This window comes from Corapipo altera, unplaced genomic scaffold (assembly GCF_003945725.1).
Source record: "Corapipo altera isolate COAL_440 unplaced genomic scaffold, ASM394572v1 44b, whole genome shotgun sequence".
In the NCBI taxonomy this organism is placed as follows: Eukaryota; Metazoa; Chordata; class Aves; order Passeriformes; family Pipridae; genus Corapipo; species Corapipo altera.
The window spans coordinates 3,099,346-3,125,373 of NW_020884932.1; the positions used below are offsets into that span (position 1 = coordinate 3,099,346).

General features: G+C 34.2%; 1 protein-coding gene across 7 annotated transcripts in view; it reads left to right on the plus strand.

The window, feature by feature from the left end:
- ULK4 (unc-51 like kinase 4) overlaps window positions 1–26,028 on the plus strand; it is a 225,432-nt gene that overhangs the window by 74,569 nt on the left and 124,835 nt on the right. For all 7 annotated transcript variants that reach the window (XR_003530337.1, XR_003530336.1, XM_027659556.1 and 4 more), the window contains exons 23-30: window positions 3,961–4,094; window positions 7,000–7,121; window positions 7,440–7,496; window positions 10,515–10,566; window positions 10,657–10,751; window positions 19,885–19,936; window positions 20,036–20,180; window positions 24,672–24,764. Coding sequence is in view for 5 of the 7 variants with exons in the window: in XM_027659556.1 (XP_027515357.1) it covers window positions 3,961–4,094; window positions 7,000–7,121; window positions 7,440–7,496; window positions 10,515–10,566; window positions 10,657–10,751; window positions 19,885–19,936; window positions 20,036–20,180; window positions 24,672–24,764 (750 nt within the window). In the remaining 2 variants the exon portion in view is untranslated. The remainder of the gene's footprint in view (window positions 1–3,960; window positions 4,095–6,999; window positions 7,122–7,439; window positions 7,497–10,514; window positions 10,567–10,656; window positions 10,752–19,884; window positions 19,937–20,035; window positions 20,181–24,671; window positions 24,765–26,028) is intronic.

Consider the following 26,028-nt stretch of genomic DNA (forward strand, 5'->3'; position numbering starts at 1 on the left):
GAGACCTTTTAGGCTGAAGTAGCACTTACACTATGCAAATGAATTTTGCTTACACTATGCAAATTAATTTCTTTTGCTAATTGCACTCTTTTCTAGTCTCCTTCTTTTCTCTTTAATTTGCAAAGGTGAGCTACCTGTTCTTGAGGGGAGGGATACAACCTAAAGTTTTGTTGAAACTTTTAATTTCACCCTTTTCTGAATTAGTAGTAATTTCCGAATAGTCTCTCCGAATTGTTCTTTTTTTATCCAAATGGTTTCAGAGAATTTCCTAGGTGAAAAGAGACCGATCCGGAGATTGAAATTCCTCCCAAAAGAATTTTTTAAACCTGTTGTTTTTTACTGTCTGCAGAGGTGGAAACTTGTGGAAGGATAGGGTAGTATTTCTGACAGACTTTCACAGTCTGCAAAAACCTGACTGTGCACAACAGCATAATTTCTGAACAAAATCCTTCTCTGTTACCTATCCCCACCTCCCATATTTTTTTTTTAATTTTCAAATCTTATATGCCCTCAATGGAAAAACTTTGCCTGGAAATCTACAATCTCACATCTAGCAGAACCTATTGGCCTTATACATCTAAGACTAATCTAGAAAAATAATGAAGAAAAGAACCGAAAAGCTTGGTGCTCAATCATATGGGAAAACATGGAAATGGAAGGCAGGAGGGAACAATTACATAAGTCAGTGATCTCAGGAAAAAACCCCAGCAAACTGATATCAAATTAAAAAGGAAAAAAAAAAGGAAGAAATAGGGATTGACCCTCTTATTAGCACTATCTACCATCCAGTGTTACATCTCTGTAAAACACACAATACAGCTTTATTAAATATCCTTTAAATATCTTCATCCTTTTCTGTTACCAAAGGTTGACTAACAACAATAATAATAAATAATAATAAAAGTAGTAGCTAGTCATTGAATTCATGTGGTAAATGGACTGTATATGTCCTCAAAGCATGCACAACCTTCTTTAGTTGCTTGAAGATTGGTCATTATCTGTGAACTTAGTGGGCTGAAGGGAGAAGCAGGGAGAAGGCTGCTAGTGAGAGACCTCCCAGTTTTAGGTTCAGTCAGCTGTTGACTGCATGCATTCTTTCCTCCCTGTTGAGATGCTGGTAAAGCTGTAGCTGAACTTTATTGATATCTAAAGCTGATTTTAAGGATGCTAAGGGTAAATGTCAAATGTAAAAATGATAGAAGGGAAAAAAGTTCTTAAAGAATCCTTGACAGAGTCTAACCTTCTGATCCAGGTCAAGGTTTGTTATGCTTGAGAAATATTTTTTAACAATTGTTGCAAATTGGTGGATATTCCATGACCTCCTTTTGACAGCTGTACTAATTGTGTGCTATTCCTAACTCTCAAAAATTCTAGTTCTTTTCTTATTGAAATCTCGATTCTACAGGTTAAACATAGAAAACAGTGCAGTCTCTTTCCCTTTACAGTGACTTCTCTATATTTCTAGGCCATGTCTTATCACATCTCTGCTCAATCTACTGAGTGACTAAATCTTCTTGTTTCTTCATGTTGGTCATCTTTTTAAGTGAACAGTTCTTACTCCTTTAAGTAGATGACCTCAATCCCCTTCCTATCATTCAGGATTGTTAACTCTGAAATTCTCCACTTTTTGCTTCATTCTTCACATTCTTTTGAAAAAAACTTGGGTTGTTTTCCTTTTTTAGTGTAAAAGCTTACTGATGGCCTATCTTGCAGTATAGATACTTGAAGAATTTTTTTCCAAAATCAAACCTTTGCTTCTTCATAGGCAGTGGTTTATTCCTCATCATATTTAACTTATTTATACTAATACCTACATGTTTTTGTGTATTGTTGAGTGCAAGACAAACATGCATTAAATTAATTGAATAAACATTTTTTCTATAGGCCTAGTTTTGCTCATTAGAGAGAATACTGAGATTCTTCAGGGAATAAAAGTAACTGATGAATTGTTCTACATAAGACTGAGGGATTTGTTGAAGGAAAATGGAGACCCTAATGCTTTCCAGCCTATACAATTTTTATCTTCACAATTTTCTTGAGACAATGTTTGGTTAAACAGGACTATCAGGGGAAAAAATAGCTGTGCATATTTTTAGAAAACGTTTCTATGAAAGACAATTTTGAGATGGGAAGGACAACACAAAGGAGAGAACTCATGAGTTTATGTAAACTTTTTATCTTTACACTCTCAGAATAAATGAACCTACTTTTTATGCTTCCCAAGTGTGATTAACTAATAAAACATGCTTTTGTAAAAAAACAACCTCCTCCTCCTCCCAAGCAATAAAACCACTCATGTTGAAATCTATTTGGCCTATTTCAAGTAAAACTTAAACAAATCTAAATGTATTTTCATATGTGGAATCAGATAATTGCTAAATCATGGAAGTGTTTTCTTAAAGAAAAAAATCCATACAAATTCTGATACTTTGCCCTTTTCTTTTCAAAGTTAAACATTTTTTTGAGTAAAAATTAATTGGTTATCTGGAAAGACTTGAAGGATTTTACCATTTTAATTTAGAACATTCAAATTTTTATATTAAAAAATTTAAAGCTTTTGAAAAGAAAATTCTATTGGAAGTGCGATGTCAGATTTTTAGGTAGTCCTTTTCTAACAGACAGATCAAAATTCCTCGTAATTTAATGCAATTTCCAGAGATTACAAGAAAAATAAAAGATGTCCTTGTGGTCTCTGAGAAGTGCAGCTGAATTGTGTTGCTTCTGGGCTATTACAGAGGTGAAAAGTAGTTACTGAATAGGTCTTTTGACTTCTCTGTGTCTCCGTAGACCAGGTTAGGAAGGGTAAGATTGTAGTTTTCAATAACAGTCATGTGAGACATAATTCTGCAAAATGCATTCCTAAGTAGTTTTTATTTCATTGAGTAAATCAGCTTTTTGATGGAAAGACATATTCCCTAGAATAAAATTTTGTGTTTGTGGGTCCTGCAGTATTGTTACGTACACTTGAGGTAGTATAAAGAAGTTATTTTCATAGTTCTATAAAAGAACATTGATTATAAGAAGGGTATTTAAAAAGATAGTACTGAAGTCCATTCTTAAAATCCAGATCATGGATTTCACTCACCAGTGATTGATACCTTTTTGCACAGGACCCGGAGGGAGTTTGAATGTGAAACAAAGATGTCAATATTATACCCCTAAAGGGAAGTCTGGCCCTTCTGTCTATTCACATAAGCATTGTAAAATTTTGCCTGAAGCATTCCGTTACAGATGTATTACTAAAGCAATGTCTTGTAAGTTAGCCACTCTCTAATGAATCAGTTACCATTTCACTGTGAGAAATGTCATTCTGCAGAACAGCATAGCCACACAGCACTTTCCAGTTAGAATGTGAACACTGAGCTTGTCTTTAGAAATCTTGAACACCAGATTTCTAGAAAAAGGATGTAAGGCTAGTCTGGACTTTTATCTCTTTCAATATGACCATTCCAACTAGTGCTAACTTTTTAATGGACTGTAGTATGATTTATGTAGTATGATTTTTCTGGATTGAAAGATTGATCTCTTGTTACATTGACTTAAATTAGTCTTGCTTTTGGAACTCCTACGAGTTGAAAATGAATGCCTTTAGTCTTTTGCTCATACTGCAAACATTGGTTGTGTATTTCAAAAGTAGATTGTAATCACTCTCTAAGTCTGCAGAGAAATTCACTCCTTATATTAGCATCACATATTAATGTAAACTAATAGAGTTGCACTTACTTAAAGTAGCTTAAGAGTTTCTTCCCTGTGTTCCTTGACTGAGTAATTTGTGGTATTCTTAAAGTTTATTTATATTAAAAGAAAAGTCTAAAATTTAAAAAAAAGACAGAGCCAAAACTAATGTATCATCCTGATTGTAACAACAGATACTAAAAATGTCTGATTCAGTAGTATTTTTGAGATACAGAGTTATTTTTTTGTTATGAGAGGTAATGTTTTGCACTTGTTTAAATGCAGGCTCGTGATTTATATTGAAAGAGACAGCAGGAAGACCACATCAGGAAAAGAGCAGCAAGGTGGCAGTGAATATCTGTCAAAATGCCTGGATCTTCTCATCTATCACATTGTGCGGGAGCTGCCAGGAATTCTAGGTAAATTCAGTTGATAAACTGAACAAACCTTACCTTTGCTTACTCCCTCAAGAACCAAATATCTCCTTACATATACAGGTGGAAAGACTGAATTGTCTGATTACATAAAGTTTGCATTCTATCAGCTTCCTGAAGTTTTGTAGTTGTGTCATGATCAGATATTTTGTACTGGAATGCATGATCTCCTATATTAATGTTTTGTACTTGTGAAATGGTAAGTTTACCCTGTCGGGAATGAGACCCAAATGTTCAAGAAGTTTTATCCATGTTCTAAAGTTATTCCAAACATTGTAAAACCTAAGAGCAAATTTGCCCCACAAAACAGAGAGCTGAGAGAGATGCAATAGGGCATATCTCTGAGTACGTGGTAATCACTTACCCTGAAACTTATGTGTTGAGTATTTGCTCCAGGCAATTTTCCTGGAAAGTTTCAACCTAGATACTTCAGTTGTTTTAGATGTCTGAGACTGATTTGCTCATGCATAAGAGCATTTTTTCATTAAATTATTTTCTGATGAGATGATACCTGATGTATTTTTCATCTTTTCTACATTATCGCTAGGATATTGAAAATGAAGTGGTAGCACTGCAAAGGTTAGCAAACCTAAATGTCATGCTGCTATTTTAAAAGAAATTTTACTTCCTATGCTAATGCAAATTTTTGCCTTGCTGCAAACATCTGATCCCTTTTTTCTAACTAAATATCAGGTTTGCATATTGGCTATATTTCAGGATGGAAGTCTCAGACTATAAATGTTTGAGGCAGCAATTCACCTCGTACTGTTTATATATGCTTTATGCAACTAATATAGCAGGCTCTGACATTTCCTCAGAATCTGAAAGTTGAGTACATCAAATATATAGTTACTATTATAATACATAATATATCAATTGCTTAGACGTGTTTACTGCTGATTTACAATTTCAGTGCATTGTTGACAACTGATATCAAGCATAATTTTTACACTTTGTTTTCCTTTCTTTTCCAAGCTAGATCTGTGTGTTGATTGTTTTCCTTAATCTTAAGTTATGTATCCATATTTATCCACATTTGTCAGTAGGCTTTTTATTGCTGTGAATATGATGAGAGAACATGTTCTGCTTGAGGTGGTATGGGCTCCTAAGAAAAATAATCAGATTTGAAAACTGGAACAGTTAAAAGCAGTTTAACTGTTGATTTAAAATTAATCCTAGCTGGCTTTTTAAATATGCATTTATGTAAGCTCCTTACTGATCCCATCTTCTTCCACCAGATGTAGCTATAAACCAAATAGATTAACAAGTTGTAGAAATTGGCCTTAAAGATACATTTAAACAAATGAAATAAATTGTTAATCTTGTGGATAATTTTAAAAATTTTCAGTTGTTATAAAGAAGCAATTAATTTTATTTTTGCGTTTATAATATTTAACCTATTTCTAGGAAGTAGATATAAATTGCTTAGTATATATAAAAGTATATAAAAGTGAAAGTAGCCATATCTATCAATTTATCAACTGCAGAATTACCTAATGTGATGATTATATAGTCCCTACAATATAGAAAGTAGATTGTTCAGTAAACTGTTACTAACCACAGAGAGTTATTGTTGAATTACAATATTGTATGTAATTTAAAACAAAAATGTATCGATGAAAAAATAGTGTTTTGGTTTATGTACTGGGAGAGTTTTAAGCAACACTTTTCCTTCAGCAGTGAATGAGTCAAGTCTTTAAGGCTAGGTATTTTTACAGCCTACTTTAGTTCCAGGCTCTGTCATTTCTGCTTATATTGAAAACTGAACTCCATGGGAGCAGAAGAAAAGCATTGGTATTATTCAACATGATTAAACTCTGACTTATTCTGAAAGGAAAGGCCTTTTCTAGCCTGAAAATCATATAAAATACTGATTCCCATCCTTTATCTGTTTAATGTCTTGTGATTTCACGTTTACAGTTTTGAACAGCTCCCTTTTAAGGGAAAAAATACAGTAAGTGTCCTTTCAAGACAGCATTTGGCTTTTAATATTTTCAGGTTATAGGGACGGACTTTTCCTTCTCTTTCCTTGCATATGAGCTGTGACTATTCTCATACTGCTATTCTTTATCCAATGCAGAAAACATCTTGCTTTTCTTAGACAATAGGTAATGTAATACAAATTTAGCATAATGTTCCTTGTTTTTTATATGTCTCTTCTGAAGCCTGAAGCATAATTTTCAATATTGCAATTAAAGTTTTGTTCACTTATTATCATATCTGAGGTTTGTCATGGAGGCAACTAAGTTCTCTCATTGAATTGGTGCTACCTCTTTTATGAGAATTCCTATAGCTTTAGCACACTTGCATCGTGGTTAAATTTGTGCATGAGAGTATGTGTGTGCATGGTTGGTGAAGGGATTTTTTTTGAGCAGGGGGAAAGGATTTTTTTTTCTTTTTTCCAGTTGAACTATGCTACAGGGAAAACATACTGCTTCAGCATATGTCACTCACTAATCATGGTTCATTCAGTTCTTAGTTAGCTGAAAGTCATGAGAATTTTACTTCTTATTTCGCTGGAAGTAGAATTGCACCCATAAAATTTCAATACTATAATTCCATGCATATGTAGTCACCAAAAGCCAGTTTAAGTCCACTCTGCCAAGAGGGGTAATTTCACCTTTACTTCACCACCCACCTCATATTTCTGTCCTCAAGGTTTTGCCAGAGGTCACCTTTGCGTGCCTGTCCCTGTAGCCAGAGCAGAAAATTGACCTGGTTGAACACTGAGCAAGGGAAGAGAAATGCTGGATCAGCCCAATACAGTCACACGAACACTACTTGCAGCAGGAAGGAGAAGACAGGAGTGAACAGAGATCTTTTATATGTCGTTTGCTGTTGTTTAGTGAAGCACTTCTGTTGAATCAGCCTGAAATGTTGTTTTCTGTAGGTGACATTCTCACTGCCCTAACTAATGTCTCGGGACGTAAACACCCATCAACGGTTCAGGCCAAACAGCTGAAGATGTGCCTTCCTATGATGCCTGTAGTGCTTCACCTTGTGACATCCCAGGTAGTTTCCCCTCCCCCCCCAAATTTGTTAAACAAAGGACAAACTTATATTTTCTCAAAATCTGATTTCTGCTGATTGTGATCGGAATGAATAAAATAGAGCTGTTGTTAATGTGTAGGTATGTTGATGAGTATTCCAGCTATGAAACAGCATTAAAGATGTCTGACTTTTGTGCATCATAAAACATCTCTAGTGATAGCAGCAAATACATATTTTGTCGTCTTATTCTTTAACATATGAAATAGTTGGTTTACTTTTTCTGGTCATAAGATATGCATTTAACAGGCTTTTTTTCCAATTTTGGCTGAATTCAAATAGGTATTTCGTCCCCAGATAGTCACAAAGGAGTTTCTTTTCAACTATGGCACCTTACTTGTGAGTATAACCATCTAAGTTAAATATTTTTTACAATACCTATGCATAAAATTTTGGGAATTGCTTTAATATAATAAAATTACATTAAATTTCTAAATTGGAGAGAGGACTTTTTTCTGAACATATGTTTTAAGCTTTGATTACATATGAAACTTTATTTATAATCAGAAAACATTTTTGGGTCAAAGGGAAACTCTGCACATATTTGATAAACTGAGAATTTCTTGTGTGCTTTATTTTAGAGTATAAAACTTTAGCTCTAAATTACACAGAATATTCTCTCTAGAATTTCATGCTAGTATTTTTTGAGTAGAAATGAAAGGGAAATTTTATAATCTAATCTATATTTAAGGTTTTGTTTCCTTTTGTCACCTTTTTCTTATTGCCAGTACTTTTACTCTGTATTTAGTTGATGAAAAGCTATGGAGCTAAGATATTTGTCTCATGTTTACATCTATAACCTATTTATGACATTAGCTATAAAAAATTAATTTTTTAACAGTACCATAGGATAGTATAGCAGAAATGAAGTAGTACAGTTCTAATGTAATTTCATATGAAAACAGTTGTTTGTGCTAAATGATGAAAAAAGAATATTCTAAAATTGTGTTTTCAGAGTTAAGCAAATACTTTTAAGTGCGTGAGTTCATAAATGACAACTAGGGATTTACCTCCACAATAGCATGAGGAAATGCTTTACTACAAACAATTAGATTCAAGTTATATGTTCAGATTCCCTTCTCTTTCTCCTTTGATTCTTGGTTCCAAGAAAATGTGAGTTTAATTTAGCTCTACTAAAATATTTGTATAAAAATTATCATTAAAATGATGAAAAAAAATTGAAACTAGATCTTGAATTACAAAGCCCTTTATCCCTTTGAAGCGTTTGTAACTAAGTAGTAAACTTATTAATAGTTTTCAATCAACCTTCTCGAAGGTGAAATTCTTCTGTCAACAATTTAGGTACAACGGACCAGTTATAATGTAAGTTTTCTTTTGATGTTACTCCAGCTTGTTTGAAGTATTGACTGAGGAAGTCAGGCTAGTTGTACTAGCACTGCTTTCCCCTCAAATCAAGGAGCAGCAGATTACTCAATATTTCCTGCATCTTGTTCTGTCTCCATTGAAAAAGGCAATTCAGGATCTTACATACACTAATTTACACACGAAAAAGGGAGGGAAAGAAGTATATCTGAAAAATTAATATCACATTTTAATCCATTTTATGTAACTGTGTAACTGTGTTATTATATGGCTAATATAATTGCATCTGAAAGAGTAACTATTCATTCTGTCAGGCAACTCTGGAATTTAGTGTTTAGCACCATTCCCACTGACATCTATAAAGGGATATTCGATCATCAGCTTGTACTTTTTCAATGTACCGTGCTATAATTGAGACCTCTAAGACTTTAGCAAGTCAGTCTTTCAGTTTTTGTTTGTTTCGTTCTTTTTTATTTTTTCCTGATTTATTCGAAAATCTTACTCTTAACAATAAGAAATTATGAGGAGCAGAAAAATGTTTGGTATCTGGAAGGAAAAGTTATTTTCCTGCAATGGTTGTTCATGGAGAATTTTTTTCCTTGCTGCTTTGAAGTTACTTCTATCATCACTGTAATTTTCAGTAGCATTGAGCAAAGAAATTGAGAGGGAGTCAGGACAGTCCTTTCATGTTTTCTGCTGTGAATATAAATACATGGAGGACACACTGTGCCCCAAAGGCACAGCTAATGGCAGGCTCCTACTGGTCAGAATCACCTGTAGTGAAACACACATACACCATTTCTCTCCATTGCTTAAGAAACCCCAGATAGTTGCATTTTTCTTAAATTAATGCATCTCTTTCTTGTGTTTCTAATACAAAGTTAAAGAAATAAACATTAGTAGCCAGAACAAATTTTGCACCAACTACTTTGATTTTTCCAAATTAGTTTTGAGACTATGGTGGTGTGAAACTGTCTTAGAATGAACAAACAAAATAATTTGCCCTCTTCCAAAACTACTTAATTAGATAATACCTAGTAATTTTTTTCAAATGATCAGGAAGATAACTTTTTTCTTATAGAAGCAGTTGTTTTTTTATAACTGCCTCTGAGATGCGTTTAAGCAATGAAATATATAATTAGTTTCTAATTCTATTTTAAATTAGAGAAGAATTCTTCAGATGTTTCTTACATACTGTGAAAAAAGATAACCCATGTAGATACTTCTGCCAATTTAATATGAAATAACGAAATTTTAAATGGTAGTGAAATATAAAACAAGTACCATTTTCTTAGATGCTGTATTAGTAAAGAAGAACATTCTACAAATTCTGCTGAGAATTTTCCTTCCTTAGCAAATGTTAATAACGTGGCTTTTGCATCCCCATGAAATAAACAGCTATGCATAGAAATGAAAGCAAAATAATAGTGAGTCTAATTGTAAAATATTTACTTAACCCAGATTATTAATATTGTCTTACCCCATTCCTTAAAATGGTGATTAATTTAGGTGATTATTTTATAAAAAGTTGTATGCATTTTTTACATGTTCTTCTGTGTGTAACTGTATCTATAATGTGTGTAGTATGCATGGAGATCAAAAAGATGGTACAAATAACAGAAAATTGCATTTTCTGAGGGGTCTTCAGTCATTTTAGTGAGTTATTTTGACATAGCCATTTCCAGGGTAGTTCAAAGTCTTCTAAGAAATTACAGTTTTCTGTTAAAAATAAAGACATTTCATTACTGTCTATTTAGCTGGAAATGTTATAATTCCTGATATTACTCAGAGTAATAGTCTTTACTGTACTCCATGTTTAAATGTCCAGCAGCATTACAGACTTACAGAATTAGAACAGCTAGATCATTAGTACTTTCAGTCTTAATTAATTAATATGAAAGTATTTCTGTAGGTGCCTTAACATTTTGTATTTACACAGTTCCTTAAAGAATTTCCTGTTGTAATTGCTCAGTGATTATGCTTCCTAATTTTTGTTCCTAAAGTGTTTTAACATAAATGCTGCTTCTTTTGTAGGAGTTCATCAGATCAATAGAATCAGGAGAAATAAACTTGGACAGAGCAATAGGTGAGGTAACCTATGATACTGCAGTACTTTAATATGCAGGTATTATAACGGTTGCATTTTATAAGGAAATGTGATGGTTTTTACCATTAGGGCAAGCTGCATCAGAAGAATTGATTAAGACTACTTTTTTGACCTTTGAAGCAGTAACAGAGCATCCCAGCTTGTTGACAATGCATCACTTGACTGTAAGTGTGGCAACAATTTAAATAGTTGCGGGCTAGTAGGCCTAATTCCATTTATAAATAGAATATTTTGAAGATCTAGAAACTCTTTAAAATATGGATTAAAATGCATTATGATTCTATTTGACAGGAAAAATACTTATTGTTTATAGAGAGATTTTCAAAGAAGCAGCAAGGCATTCAGACTCAGTTTACTGTATTTAGTTGAGAAATTAGAGCAAGAATTAGAAGGACTTAAACTTTAAAAGTAATGTTCTTGATTCTGTAAGTCTTTCTTCAGCTTCAAAGCAAGCGTATTGCTATGTATTAGTGAAAATATCACCACTTTATTTGTCATTATGCTTTTAACATAGCTTGGAAAGACCATCTCTGAGGATTGATCGCATTCCATCATATTCTTCCTGATGAGATCATCAATTTCAGTTATGGCGTTGGGGTTTTTTTGTTGTTGTTGCTGTTTGCTTGCTTTTTTAGGTGTAACAGATTTCTTACTCAAAAATTGCATTACAATTACCAAACCCACATGCTATAAGCTTCTTACATCGCTGAGGTTTCTTTTCTTTGAAGTTTTTGGTTAAAAGATTCTACTGTTAGCTAAGCTAGCTGAAGACAGAACAATTATGTCATGAAACAGTTGTCAGGAGATCAGGAGGTCTGAATGTTTGAATCAGTGTTTGACAAATCATTGTAACCTATACCAATGCATTTTTGTGCCTGAATTCCCACCAAAAGTATAACCCACCATACTATTTGATTCAAATTGAAATTTATGCGTTGTATAGGAATTAGGTTAAAGACACACTCAATATAGCACTTATATGAAGAAAGGCATTAGCAAATAAATAAGAATGAGAGATCTTAGGGATTGTGCTAAATAAGAATGGGTGATCTTAGAAATTGAGTATTTCTAGAAGTTGAATTCTATTTGATGTGCACATGTTTAGATTATAAAGTCTTAATAAGTGAAAATAGTAAAATTAATCCAAAATATAAATTCGAGTTTAAATAAGTTGAATGAGATTTTTTTTCATTATGCTCACAAAAGAGTGTATTCAAGAAAATGATCCTTATGCAACAAAGCTAACTAATTAATAGTCAGAGGAAAAATAGTACAGAACTAAGCAGTTCAATTTACTTTAAACTAATATGGCAAATAATGTCCTAGGAAGGAAATGTTAAGTGTAGGTGAAGTATGAATGCCTACTGATATCTCCTTACATGCCTGTCAGCCTGCCTCTCACTGTGTTATATCTGTATCATTCTAGAATCCCCTCAATTTTAAAATATAATTGCTTTACTTTTGTGGGTTATCAGTATGTCTTATAGTGACAGAAATATGTACCCTTTTTTGTGGGAGTCCCTAAACATTTGCTGAGATAACAATAGTGTGTGTCAGCACATTAAATAAAATTCCCCTACCTGTTTAAGTTTTAGTGGTTTTGGGGGAGGGGTTCCCTGGAATAGCACCAAGGAGATAGTTCCTCTTTACAACTCTTCTTCCCCTGCACCAATCCCCACGTTCAGTAGAATGTTTTACTGAAGCCAGAGAGTGACTGTCCTAGTCTCTGTTAAGTAACCCGTGGCTGGCAGTGGATGAGTTTTGAAGTATCTAGATTTCTGGGGAACAGTTTACTTCATCTCACGTGTTGGAAGTTTTAGATGTTTATTTAAAACCCATCTGAGCATATCAGTTACATAGCTAGAGATAAAACTTTCTCCCTGACTTCCTCCTTGTCCAGTACTTCTGACACATACTACTTTTGTAGTTTCCCTGATTTACAATAGGTGTAGATTTACATCCTTGTCAATGAACAGCTTTTTTTTTTTTTTTAGAAAATCTATTACTTCACTCATTTTCATAAATAACAGTTCTTCATTATTTAGAAGAGCCCTTCTGATACTCAGCAAATAATCATTCAGACTCAAACTAAAGTGGAGAAATCGCCTTGCATTTTCTATGTTAAATTCACAAAATTGTCCATTGTGATTAATAATCTCTAACCACATCTGCCACTAGTGGTGCGAACAGTAATTAGTTTAATACTATTTACGAAGTCTAGTGTGCTAATTATACTTGAATGTGCAGCATACATTACTTTAGAGGAAAGTGATACTTCATCTTCTATGATGCATACAGACTATTTTTGGAATTGTTGTTACTCAGGGGATATCTTCTAATTGCTTCTATGTGAGCATGACTGGAATCTATGAATATAAATGCCAGCATCCAGTAGAACTTTGTGCGTTTTTAAAATGTTGAAGCAAGACACGTTCAAGCTTCCAGATCAATATTTAAGTATAACAGTGGTTAATAGGAAACTCTTTTACTGGAGAGAAATTTGAATCCTAGGCTGAGATCAGAAGACTGGATGCTCATTTAGACAAAGTTGGTTACAAAGAGGATTTTGGAGAGTGGGGCTGAGGAAAGGCCAAAACCTTCTTGAGAGGATGCATTTTTTTCTACAGTGGCATTGCTTTGAAGTCTCTAACAAGAAATAAAATGCATTTTTAATGATGTTTAATTTAATAAAAAGTAAGGTTATATTGAGCAAGCAGAAACAAAGTTTTTCAGGTGAGTTCTGGTTTTAGTTTAGCTGCAATGGAAATTGTATAATTTAGTGGGAATTTAGGAGCAACATCTCAGGTTCTTTCCCACTTTGAAAAACAAAGAATTGCTTGTTCTGGGTTTTAGTTCATGTTTGATTTGCCTTTGTATTTGTACTTTGAACCAAGAAAAAAAAATTAATTTTTTTGTGACCAAATTTCTGATTATCATCAACCTGAAGCCAATTATTGAGGAGCTTCATTTCTGTTGGGAGTGACTGTATTAGATATGGCAAAGTGTGATAAAGTCAACAGAAATTAATTGAAAGTGCTCAAGTGAATGCCAGCAGTGAGCAGTAATTTCATTTTGCTTGCAGTTGTGTGCATTGTTACAAGATATAAAGACTAATAGTTTGTGTGACTGTGCAGTTTTTGACAGAACTAGATTTTCAGGTATGTGATTATAATGATGAAGGTCATCAAGAGGAGTCTCTACAGACTGGATTGAAATATAAACCTCAATTTCTCAAACTGGCAGAAGGCCAATTGCCTGTTTCCTCCGCCTGCCTAAAATGGAAAAATATTTATTAAATTCAGATACTAAGTGTTATAATAATATTGATTATCCAATTTTTGATAAACATTTAGATATAATTAAGTTGAATAATTCTGTACCGACTGTATCATTTGCATTTTCCTTTTCTATGTTAAGTATATTTATTTGCCTGAAAAAAAGACATATGCTAATTCAGAGCACTTAGAGCAGTGATGAGGCTCGCAATGGCAGGCGGTTCCTGTGGGAGTCCTTTCTATACTCTAACTAGCTCCCAAAAATGATTTGTGTAATGCACAGATGATCTTTTACCCGAAGCATGAAAGTTGTTATCTGGTTAAGGCAAAAGTTGTCAGCAGTGATTCTCTTCCTCAAGGTTTTAAAACTTATTTTATAAATCACGCTAAAATAAAAGCACCCCGAACATGATGAGTTGCTTGATAGGAAGCTAAGGGAAAAGCTATATGACATGGAAATCTACTGTTTGACAATATGAGAGTTATTACTTTCACCAAAGATGACAACATAAGGGTTAGAAACTTCTGCAAGTACTTTTTTCTTGATTCAGCATCATTGATGTTCTTCATCCACAAGCTGTTCTGATCTAACCACTGACACCTTAGTTTTGTCAATATGGGATATGACTATATGAACATATTGTACAGAATTTTTTCAACCACCTTCCCTTTTCAAGTAGATGAAAGTTCTACACCCCATGTGGCTTTCTGTCCGTTAAACTAATCCAGATGACATGAGACTTTTTTGTGAAACCATTTCTCTACTAATTGACATACTGAGTCAGTCAATCAGTGCTGTCTCTTCCCAGAAGAAAAAAACAACCCTCAGTGAAGATTCTGAAGTTCTGAGGAATTTTAAATAAAAATTACACAAGTGTCATCCTTCTTCCCAATCCATTCTAACATGCATTAGATTATTTTTTCTATTGCGTTCTGAGAGATTACTGGTGATATTAAAACATAAGGTGTATGCTGTGCCACCAGCACATGCTTTAAGAAACGTGAAAGCAGGACAATCTTAATTCCATAGTCACTTTCAGCAGTAACTTTTTATGTGAAATTTTAATGAGAATAAATGTCAAGCTGATGATGTTGTAACTCTGACACGTGACTGGAAAAAAAGTTTTGGGAGCTGATAGTCTTCACTTTGGTATGTTCTGCTTTGAAGAAAGGACTAGGAGAAGATATTTCTCAGTAGAATCACAGAGTATTTTGAGTTGGAAGGGACCCACAAGGATCATCAAGACCAAGTCTTTATTGAATGGCCAGTTGTAAGTTAAACAAAAGCACACCAAAACAAACAAGATACCTCTAGAAAAATCTCTGAAAGTAGTGAACATAGTTATTTGTGAATTTGGATACGATAGCTGCATATAATGAATAGCATAGTTTCTATATGTAAGCTTAATTCTGTGGTCTGGTTTTCACTTGAGAATAACATGGCTCTCAAATGGACCAGGCTTTAAGGCTGCTTACCTTTTGTGTCCACCCAGTGTCAACGCTTTGGTCTTAAGCACTGATTTGAAGAGGTCTAAAACTTAGTTTTAATTAAGGGAACTATTTTGTTTGTTATTGGTAATGTTAATCATATTAATGCAAGTTCTGTGACCTTGAGAAGAGGGTTAATATGTCCATATAAACATTGCCTGAGTTATAGGGGATAATGGGTAACTTTGGTTATATGCTAGTTCATTAATACATGATGGTTGCATGTGTACGTTCAATAGTTGAATTCATCCTTGCTGTGAAGCACAGGTGAATGGAATTTTAGTTCTCCACCTTCATTCTTAGGGGGTACCTCCCACTAAATAGGGATCCACTAAACAGTGTTGGATCCTTCCACTGTGAGCCCTTGCAGTGTTACAACTGCTTTATAGTGGGTACTTGTGGAGCCTGGACTTTGCTTAGTGAGGTTAAGTAAAGCTAAGGCAGTGTTTGTTTCTAACAAACTGGCACATATATTTAGGGTGCAGGACTCATGTCTGACATCTCCAGAACAGTGGAGACATGTAGAGAAGGACTGAAATTACAGTTCTCTCTTTCAAGCCCTTCTTAGTAGGTGGTGAGTACTTCACTGCTCTGAAACTGTAGCTTGTCCCTCTTTCTTCTTTGAGGATTGAAGTAGCATGCAGACTCCAAAGATCTGGGGTTTGTACATAATAAAGTAATGTTGAAAAGTGCATACAGCTTTTGCTGGGTGCTCATACCTCATTAGTAGAATTTTCCTTGCAGAAATTAGTGAACATTGTGGAGACAGATGTTTTGGTTTCAGATAGAATACTTGAATTTCCAGAAAGGTTTTGACAAAGTCATGTACCAAAGACTTCAAATCCACTAGTGGCCCTTCCCTCTTGCCCTCAAACAGATCAACTTCTAACTAGTTAAAATGTACTAAGTTGAGAATAGAGATCAGTTTTTAAAAATTTAGGTATTTTAAGAGTGTTGCCTTACAAAGACATGTTGCAACATGTGCTACTTGCAACTAATCTAGAAAAGGGAGGTGACTGAACTAACTGATGACACTAAATTATTCATATCAGTGAAAATTAAAACTGACAGAGAAGTTACAGAAGGTTTCCAGATACATAGTGAAAGGAGAATAAAATTACATGCAATTCAATACTGATAAATGTCAAGTAACGCACATGGGGGAAATAATTTCAACTGTGCTTACACAGTGTCAAACTCTAAACTACTTGAAACCATTCTGGAAATCTTTTAGCATCATTTTTCTATGGAAATTATAGCTTTCTACTCAGCAGTAATCTGAAAGACAACTAGATTATTAGAAAGGACTAGTAAAAGATCAGACAAAAAAGTAGAAAAAACCCACTGTACCATGGTAATATCACGGTGCCCTCAAGCCTCAAATACTGAATGCAGTTGTGGTCATTCACTCTGAAAGGGAGTGAAGCTTACCAAGAAAAAGTACAGGGTGATGATGCAAGGAGGGCCCGAGAGGGTAAGACCTTCAGCTTGGAAATAAAAAATTCCAGAGTATCGTATTGCAAATAGCCTGGGAAAGTTGGTTCAGAAACAATTATTCATATTGTAAAATAAGAATATGTATCAAATTAGCTACTTTAAAATAAGCAAGGATGTGTTTTTTCATAAGGAAAAATTGAAGAGTAAAATTCAGTGCCATAGGTATTGCATGTGCTAAAATTATAAATACATTTAAGGTAGGACTGGACAAATATTTGGGAGAAAAGATTAAATGCAAAATCAGGTGCAACATCAGCATAGGAAGTCTCTTAACTCAAGAACTACTTTACTAGAAACTAGACTTGTGCTTTAAGTTTGGTCTGTTTCTCCTACTACTTTCTACTCCTTTCCAGTTGTCAGAAACAGGATTATCAGGTTTGAGCTATGTTTTTGTTTGGTCCTGTACTTATGTATTATATTATGTATTATAGTTTGAAGATGTGAATGTAGTGTGTATGGAAGTTTTAATGTTTCATTGCAATTTTGGATACTGATGACAGCACAGTTATGACAGCACAGCTTTTGAATGCCATCATTACAGAGAAATACAATGTTGGCTTTGGACAGTTAGGTATTGATCATGAACTGGATATCAGGCTATTTAAAAAGATGGTAGGAACTTTTATGATGTACAGATATGATCATATTCAATCTATCTAGTCTGTTTAGACTTAAAGAAGAGTATTTCCTTTTTTTTTGAGAAATCTTAGTGATAAAGACTGAGACAAAAAAAACCTGTATCTGACTGTCTGCATGCATATATGGAGATTTGATTCCACATAAACATCAGAAGCCATTTAAAAAAAGAAGGAATGAATGCTTGTTTGAGTATTCTTCTTTGCCAAAATACTAATACCATGCTTTTCTATAAATAAATGACCGAAACATTTGTAGTTTACTGGTGAATTTATTAAAAATACTTTAGGTACTATTACACTTCAGTTTATTTCATCTCAATAATTACTTGCAAAGTTCATATCTTGTTTACGTATTTGTGTGCACACTAGTAAAATGGAAAAATTAGTGAAAAAAACAGTGACCCAAATGGCACGGAGAAAAGATTAGGGCTGTGGAGTTAGGAAGTACCTGATTTAATGTTCATGTAAAATTGAATACATGATTTTCCCTTCAGCATATGCATTCTGATATGCTTTTGCATAACAAAATAATTTTTCATAGGATTAGTGCTTTATTTAGTTTATCTCCCCACCACACTGAACTGACATGAGGCAAACACCTGCTGTGGAGAATTCAGTTCTAAACAGTTTGTTTACCAAAATTGAGATTTTTGTTAGAAAAAGTTCAGAAAAATCTACTACAGTTATTTAAGATCTAAAGAATCTTCTTTACAATGACAGTTGAAAATACATTTGTCTGAGAAAAGACTTATGACTGGATTAACTGCATTCGCTAATGTGGAAAGACTGCTGTTAATACTAGATTAAAGTGAAAGAAGATTTTAAGTTTTAGAAATTGAAGTTGCATCATACTGCTGTATCTTAATTGGTATAAGTCTAAGTCAATACTCCTGCTGTTGGATGAATCGAGAACTGCTTCTTTTCCTCTTTTCTGTCTCACACCTTTAATTTATCACTTATGTGTGCCTCTTCATTTAAGAAGCATTGCAGTAGGTTGAACTGGTTTCTTGGACTGAAAGATCTCAAGTGCTTACCTTTTTTTTTTCCTGCCTTACTGGTGTGCTATAACTGATACATTGCCATTTGTAGAACAGCTCAGAAACTTGCATTAATGGAATTATTGGAATGCAGTGTACTTTTATTATTTAACTGAAAAGACCATGAAATATTTCAAAATCATGAAGTGTTACAAAAGTCACTACAGCTATGAGATATACCATTATCTATATAGGTCTTGCTATTTGTATTTGCAAGAGTAGTTTGACTTCATATATCAAGCAGAATCCTTTTAACTCTTTCATTGAACAAAGGCATTTTGTAGTTTTTTTCATAAGTGAAAAAAGCTAGAGTAAATAAATCCCTTAATGTCGGGGATTAATTTAACAGAGTCCACCAACCAGCAATGAAATAGTTGCTAACTGCTGTTATTGCTGGCTAGAGGCTAACTTCATTTAGTGACCTTTTTCATATATACTTTCAGCTTCTGTAGATGTTTCTTATTAGTAGCTGCATACTTCTAGGGAAATTTTATCTTCTAGTATTAATTACTGAAACAAAACACATGGGGGATTATAACACAGTCTTGTTATGCCAAATTCTGTCCACAGTGTAGTGAGAATGTACGCAGCAATTTTATTTGTATTAATAAATCCAAGGACAAGGTGTGCCTCATTTTAACAAAGACTTAGCAATTCTTTTATAGAGAATACTAATAATACACTATTTTGTAACTGAACTAGTTTGTCATCAGTTGATTTCCAATGGAGCAAAGCTGACTAGTCTTGTGTCAGATGATGCATTTGTAACAATACCCTCATGGACAATAAAAAGTTGACTGGATTATATTTTTTCGTAGTGCAAATCTTATGTATGTGGGATTAAATTTTAGTGGAAGACTGTGTATTACCAGAATGAAGGAAGTTAAAATTTTTTCAAGAATCTGTATTAAGCTTAGGGATATTTAATTAAGAGGTAGTACATCTTTTCTGATGTATCTTAATTCTATGCAGTTCTGTGTTAGAAGGATTTTTCATCTGAACTTTATTCAATGATTAGTTTATGGATTAAAGCAATGAGATTAAGATACTCTTTTTTCTTAATATCTTGCATCTGTACTGAATTCTTTAATTTTAAATTCAAATTCCCTGTCAAAGAATTATACCAATGTTACTGTTGTTTTCTATGTCAAAGTACATTAACGTCTCTAATTTATGGCAGTTTACCAGCGAAAAATTAACTTGGTGGCTTTGTAAGTGTGATTATGGATGAATATCCATGATTATTCATCTCTTTGATTAAGGGCTCTAGCAGTAGAATAAACATGGATGATAGTGTATCTCTGTTCTATTTTTTTCATCTGTGAATAATCTAAGCCAGATCTTTCTGATTCTCTGTTTTAGGTTGAAGACTGTATCCTCCCACCACTGGTTTCTTTGGTCCTCAGTCAGAATGGTAAGTATACGGGCACATCAGCTACAGTTTCCATGAATTCCACATTTTGTTGTAATTATGCTTCAGTGTGGTCACATTCTTGGCATCTTTATTTTCAAGTGGAATGGAGACTCTTCAGCTTGCGGTTGCTCTCAGAAACCACATCACTGCTTTTAAGCCACGAGGTCATGGGTGAGGAGAAAGGGGAGAGCCTCGACTCAAATAGCAAGCTTCTGTCTCTCATTAGAGATTTATTGCTGCCTCAGTAAGTATAATATTGCTCCTGTAAAGGGGAATAACTTGATACGCAATCCATTTTGACTGTATTTGTTTTAACTACCCTTTTTATGTTTAAATGGCAAAGCAAAAAGAGGAATCGCAATTAACTGCTGCCAGAGTTCTCTGCCCAGCATGTCTGCCTAGGTTTATGTAGTATTTTGACATGTACAACACAAACACAACTTCTGTGTGACACTCATTTCTGATACTGTGCCTCTGGCTGCTCTTGAAGCAAAGCAAGATTCCCCCTAGCTTTTGGGCTGTGATTTAAATACTACTCTTTGTTCTGCTAATAAAGTTAGAACAGTCTAACTACAACATCTTTTTGTCTATTTTGGATTTTGTGCCTTCATGTAAGATGTTCTGATATCATATGGAACAACAAATAGCTTTTTAAAAAGGAGTAGTACATCAGGTGTTAATCCTTCGTGGTTCACCCAGATGTGGCCTGGAAATTCATTTACAAGGGCTATGGTCAAATGAGGCCTCTCATTTCATGCTGACTTGCAGGTGAGCACAAAGACAGCTTTCTGTGTTATGCTGACTGTGACCTGGTAACATCTGTGTGTAGAGGGAAAGAAAGCACGAACATAAAATGAGTACAGTAGTGATAAGTCATCATTCATATTTTACATTATTCTAATAATAATACAGTGTATTTTCATGTGTGGTTCTCAAAAGTGATGAATACTTAGCTGCCCTAAGTGAGAAAACTGTTCCCCCCCCTACATTCAATAGATAGAAGAAGGCTGGAGGAATGGATGCTGGGTTATGATTAGAAACACAGTGCCTTCTCCAAATATGAGACTTGTTTCTTGCTAATTGAATAGTGCTTTTACAGTTTGAGGACCAAAGTTTTATCCATGCAAGACATGTAAACTTTTCTCTATGACAGAGAGTTGGAAGGACATCTTAAGAGTTCTAGAGAGAAACTTTCACACCTTTCTTCACATTTTTTTCCTCTGGGAAATATAGAATGTATCAGTACAAATTAAAATGGCAGCTGGAAACATTACTTTTAAACTAGAGTATATGCATTATTAAAAGCTGTCAGGTAATTTTCTTCAGATAGGGGAAGAGACCTGGAGTCAAGGGAGACAGTTTCCTTGCTCTGAAACTTGCCCTTGTCCATCTTGTCCTTGAAACATGTCAATCTTATACGACCTGGAGGATGTGTGTTTGGAGGGGTGTGTCATGTTAATTATAACTAGAAGAAAAACAGCCACTATAATACTGTCTTGGAGCTTATTAGCTCAACTGGGTGGCAGGGCTTTTTGGTCTGGAAGTAAATATGATTTTACGTTGGGGACCGAACCTGTGCTATCTTTGCATGCGTTATGTTGTATGAAAGTATGAGAAAGGGTCTTGCAGCAGCTCAGAATCTTGGTTCCAGGCTTTAAGATTCAGTGTAACCTACTTGTAAAGGTAATGTAAAGCTCTATCCCAAGAAGTATGGGTTACTTGAAAACTGAGAACATTTGGAGGCTGAAGAGATGTTTGCTGATGTTTAGTCTTTCTGTTGCTGGGTAAAGGATGGGGCAGAGTGGGACTCAGCTGGAAGACAGTCAAAAAAGGGGAGGTATGTGATGGCTATTTGTTCATGAGCAGTCTGTGTGGGAAAGTGGATATTTCAATCCCTTTTGAGCCTACTGAGAACTGAGAGCTGTTGAATATGGAAGGGAGGGACATCTGGGTTTAATATGTGATTTTTTTTACTAAAGATTATAATCATACACATTTGTGCGTATGATTACATATATACACATATATGTGTATATATTTCATTCCTATAAATATCTTCCTCAAATTAATTTGTTTAAATGTTAAACTGACCCTTGAAATAGAATGTGGCTCACTATGCATGAAATATAAATGGACTTCATTTTGAGATATATGCAGGAGTGCAGTGATTACCACTTTGTTCTCATCTTCTGCATCATCAATAAAATGGTAATTCCATTAAATATTTCTGCATTTATAGATCAGGAAGTTAGCTTCCTCATTGGGTTTTAATTGAATAGAATGAAATAGTGTCATAAAATTTCAGTTTACAGTACTGAAAGGTCATTCCCCTGAGCGTTTCATAACCAAAATGAAACTTGCAGCTATAGACAATGAATACATGGCAAATGCTTCTATTTAATTTTAATGCTTGATATTCCTAGTTATATATAATTTGAAAATTGAGCCAGAGCCAGCAAAATAGAGGAATGTGTAAATAAATTTTATTTCATTTGAAAGATTATGTAGCTTGTTCTTAGTAGACTGCTAAGCCATTTCTCCAAGTATGAAGTCCAAGAGACTTGACATAATGTTCACTCTTTTTTAAGATCTTAGGGGAGTCCATATCTCTAAATCTTTAGGTCTTTTTGTCATAATTTTTTATAGAAAAGATTGACAAAGTTAACTCCCTACAGTGTAGTACCTGGAGTTTACAGAACCCTTATAAAATGTCCTCTACTGTTACTAAACTGGTTTGTGTTTTGAAGTGGCAGTGCAATCATTTGATGACTCATTCATTTAATAAAGTATCTCAAGCACAGAGTATTTGCCCTTCAGAGAAGATTCATATATTCAGAGCTCCTATTGGCCTTTAGTTAGGCAATGTGTTTATATTAATTGCCAAGACATTGACTCTAGTAATCTGTGTCTGAGTCACCTGATAGCATCTTTGCTTGCCTTGGAAGATTTAGTCATGGACTCTGCAAAAAAAATTGCAAATAGTACCATTATGTTTCATAGGAATATGTATTACTCACATATAGGGCTTTTGGGATCAGTGTCTACTAATGCATTAGAGTATTTTCTTCTTTTATGAAGGAAGGGACTTTTTAATCACCAGTGAGAAATCATTTTCTTTGAGGAACTGGAATCTGTTATTTCTAAAAGGGAGATTTTAATCTCTAAAGACATGAAGTCAACACTGACTTGTAGCCAATAGTTCAGTAGATACTGAGGTGTGGTTTGCAGCTCTACAGTAGTACCTTCAAGTTAGTGTGTAGTAGCCATGACACATTGCCCATAGGCTATGTAGGAATGTTAGCACCTGTGGAGGAACTCCCACAGGTTACATCAAGACTGCACAGCTGGTGTGCTTCTCCCTCCTCATCATAGACCAGATCGGAGACTTGGCTGGAAAGCACCTCATCTCCTTCTAGACTTCCTTCCAGCATAAATCAGAGTGCTGAGGTGTGGTGTGCCTGCAGAGAGGGGAAGAGCTAGCACACAGTAGAGTATGTCAGCATGCAGGTGGTGGGAAGTGATCCAGATTCCTCAGTTCAGGCAGCACTAGGGATCTAATGATGTGAAGTAAAATTCTCAGTGAATTGCATTACTCCACCCCCTCCCCCCATCAGAACACTACAGTTTTTTTCTTTTTGTGGAAGCATTTTTTTTACATATAACCTACCGCATTTTCCTACAAATCATCCTTTCATTTGTACTTGATTAATTCTTCATGGTTTTTGTTTTACAAATGAGATTTATACTTCCTATTCTATTACTTCCACATGTTTAGAGTAGCACTATTTGTAATTAAACACTGTGTTTTGACATAGCCGGGTCTGTGGTTTTCTATGCTTACATCTTTCTTACTTCCATCATTATATCCTATTGCCATCCAGATACATTTTGACTTAAACACAATAAAATTAGCCCTGTGTGTTGAGAGGACATCACTGGAATGTTAGTAGCAACAAGGTCCATTTTGCTTTTCAGCAGCCTATTTTCCCTTATCAAGATTACCATGAGGTGATATTTGTAAATGTTTTGAAGAGGATTTTCTTGTAGTTTTATTTTCACTGCCATAGCTCTCAATAAACATTGTTTTGGAGTATGTTAATATTCTTCTGTTTTGTATTATGTGGAGAATGTAAGTATGCTGCAGTGAAAGCAATATTTTTTGAAATTTGAGATAAAATATAAAGCTCAATGTGAGAGTTTTTTTCAGTTTTGAGAAACGTCACCATGTAGGCAAAATATAGAGCTTAATCATAAAAAAGTTGGTTGATGGTCTTCCTAAGCACCCAATAAATCTTCATAATATTTTGATGCTCATTTTGTACTTGTCAATAAATAAGTCATATGCATGTAGACGAGATAAATGTTTTATAAATATATTTTAATATAATTCATAGTTATAAAACATGTATGTGTTATATATACAACCTGCATATATACATGCATATATACACACACAAGCGTATATACTGTTACATATTTTATAATTATGTATCTCTCTCTAAAAATTTTATTAATGCTGGTTTTAAAGTTAATCTGATACTGACTTTAAAATACTGTCTGTAAGCAAGTATTGTTGCTTTGTACAATTCCAAACAGCATTGTATTTCCATTGTGGTTATTATAAAGTTTGGAAATGGGAAATGACACATTTTTAGTATCCACTTTTTTGACAAGAATCTCTTGACCTTTTTTTTTTTCCTCACTGTTTCTGCCTCTTCTCCACCTTGCCTTTCAGGTATGAACGCATTCTGATGGCTCCGGACCCGGTACCACTGTATGCTCTGAAACTGTTGGTGGCCCTGACTGAGCACAGCCCTGCTTCTGTGAGGTGATACAACTACACATTCTCTGTTGCTCTGGGTTCTTTCTGTTTCAATTTCTTTTTTCCTGTTAGGAAGTAGCAATAACAGATCTCACTATCATACTGCTTTGACTACCACTTTGATTTAGAAAATTCCCGGAGAGTTTTTGTTATAGAACACAATCTTATGTCTTTTATGTCAATTTTATATGATCCTGGTTATTTTAACATGGATTTAGCCAATAAAACACTAGAGACAAAATCATAAGAATTTTAACATTAAAATTATCATTAAAATATAAAAGAAAGAAAACCCCAAAGCATTATCAAAATTTTTGTCTAGCTAAACATATTTGTAGCTAGGACAAAGGGAATGTATTTGTTAAAGGTTTACAAGAGTCAATTAACTTGTAAGCTGGTCAGTTTTTCTGCAAATATAGCTACCTTTTAAAAGTTCCTAAATATGGATTTTAACGATTGGTGTAGGTACCCTCAGTATGTTAGAAGTATCTTAATATCTTTTCTTCTTGTTCCAAAGTTTACAGTGTGATGGGAAAAAAAAAGTGGCATGGAACTTAAATAGTAATTAGGAAGCATCTCTCCATCTTGCTGGATATGCCTAGAAAATCTGGTTGTTCTTGCAGTCACTGTTCTCTGTTTGTGGTGTCTGATGTGTTACAGCCAAGAGTTTGCTGAACATTGTACTGTCTTGCTTTAATTGATTTAAATGAGCACAAGATAAAAATACATAAGGAAGGAAATTTAATTTGTTTTCCAACTTTTTATTACACAAGATGGAACATCCTCTTTTAATCTTTTATGATGCTACTGGGAATGGTACTTTAATATACTAAGTAGACTACAAATGAACTAGGAAATAGAGAGATTTAAAATATTTTGGATTGTATAGAATAGTTTTTATTGTAAAAAAGCTGTTTATGCTACTGCAGGATTTTATGTATTATAGAAACAAATAAGACAGTTATCCACTTTTAGAACTAACACACAGATATTCTAATACTCTAAGAGTTATAAAGAATATTTCTGTATCTTGAGTGCTGATTATATTAGCAACACATTTCCTCTCCCTGCTGAATTCTTTTTATTTGAGGAATCATATGTATTTGCCATTATGCTCAGCGTAGGTAGATTGTGGATGCACACTGATCCTCAGGGTCATCTGGCAGCAGACAGGAGTTCTTTTCTTAATATTATTAAAGAGCAGCTCTGGACATTCAACAAACTATTAATAATCTTAAATACCAGTATATCTAGTTCTGTCATTTAAGGA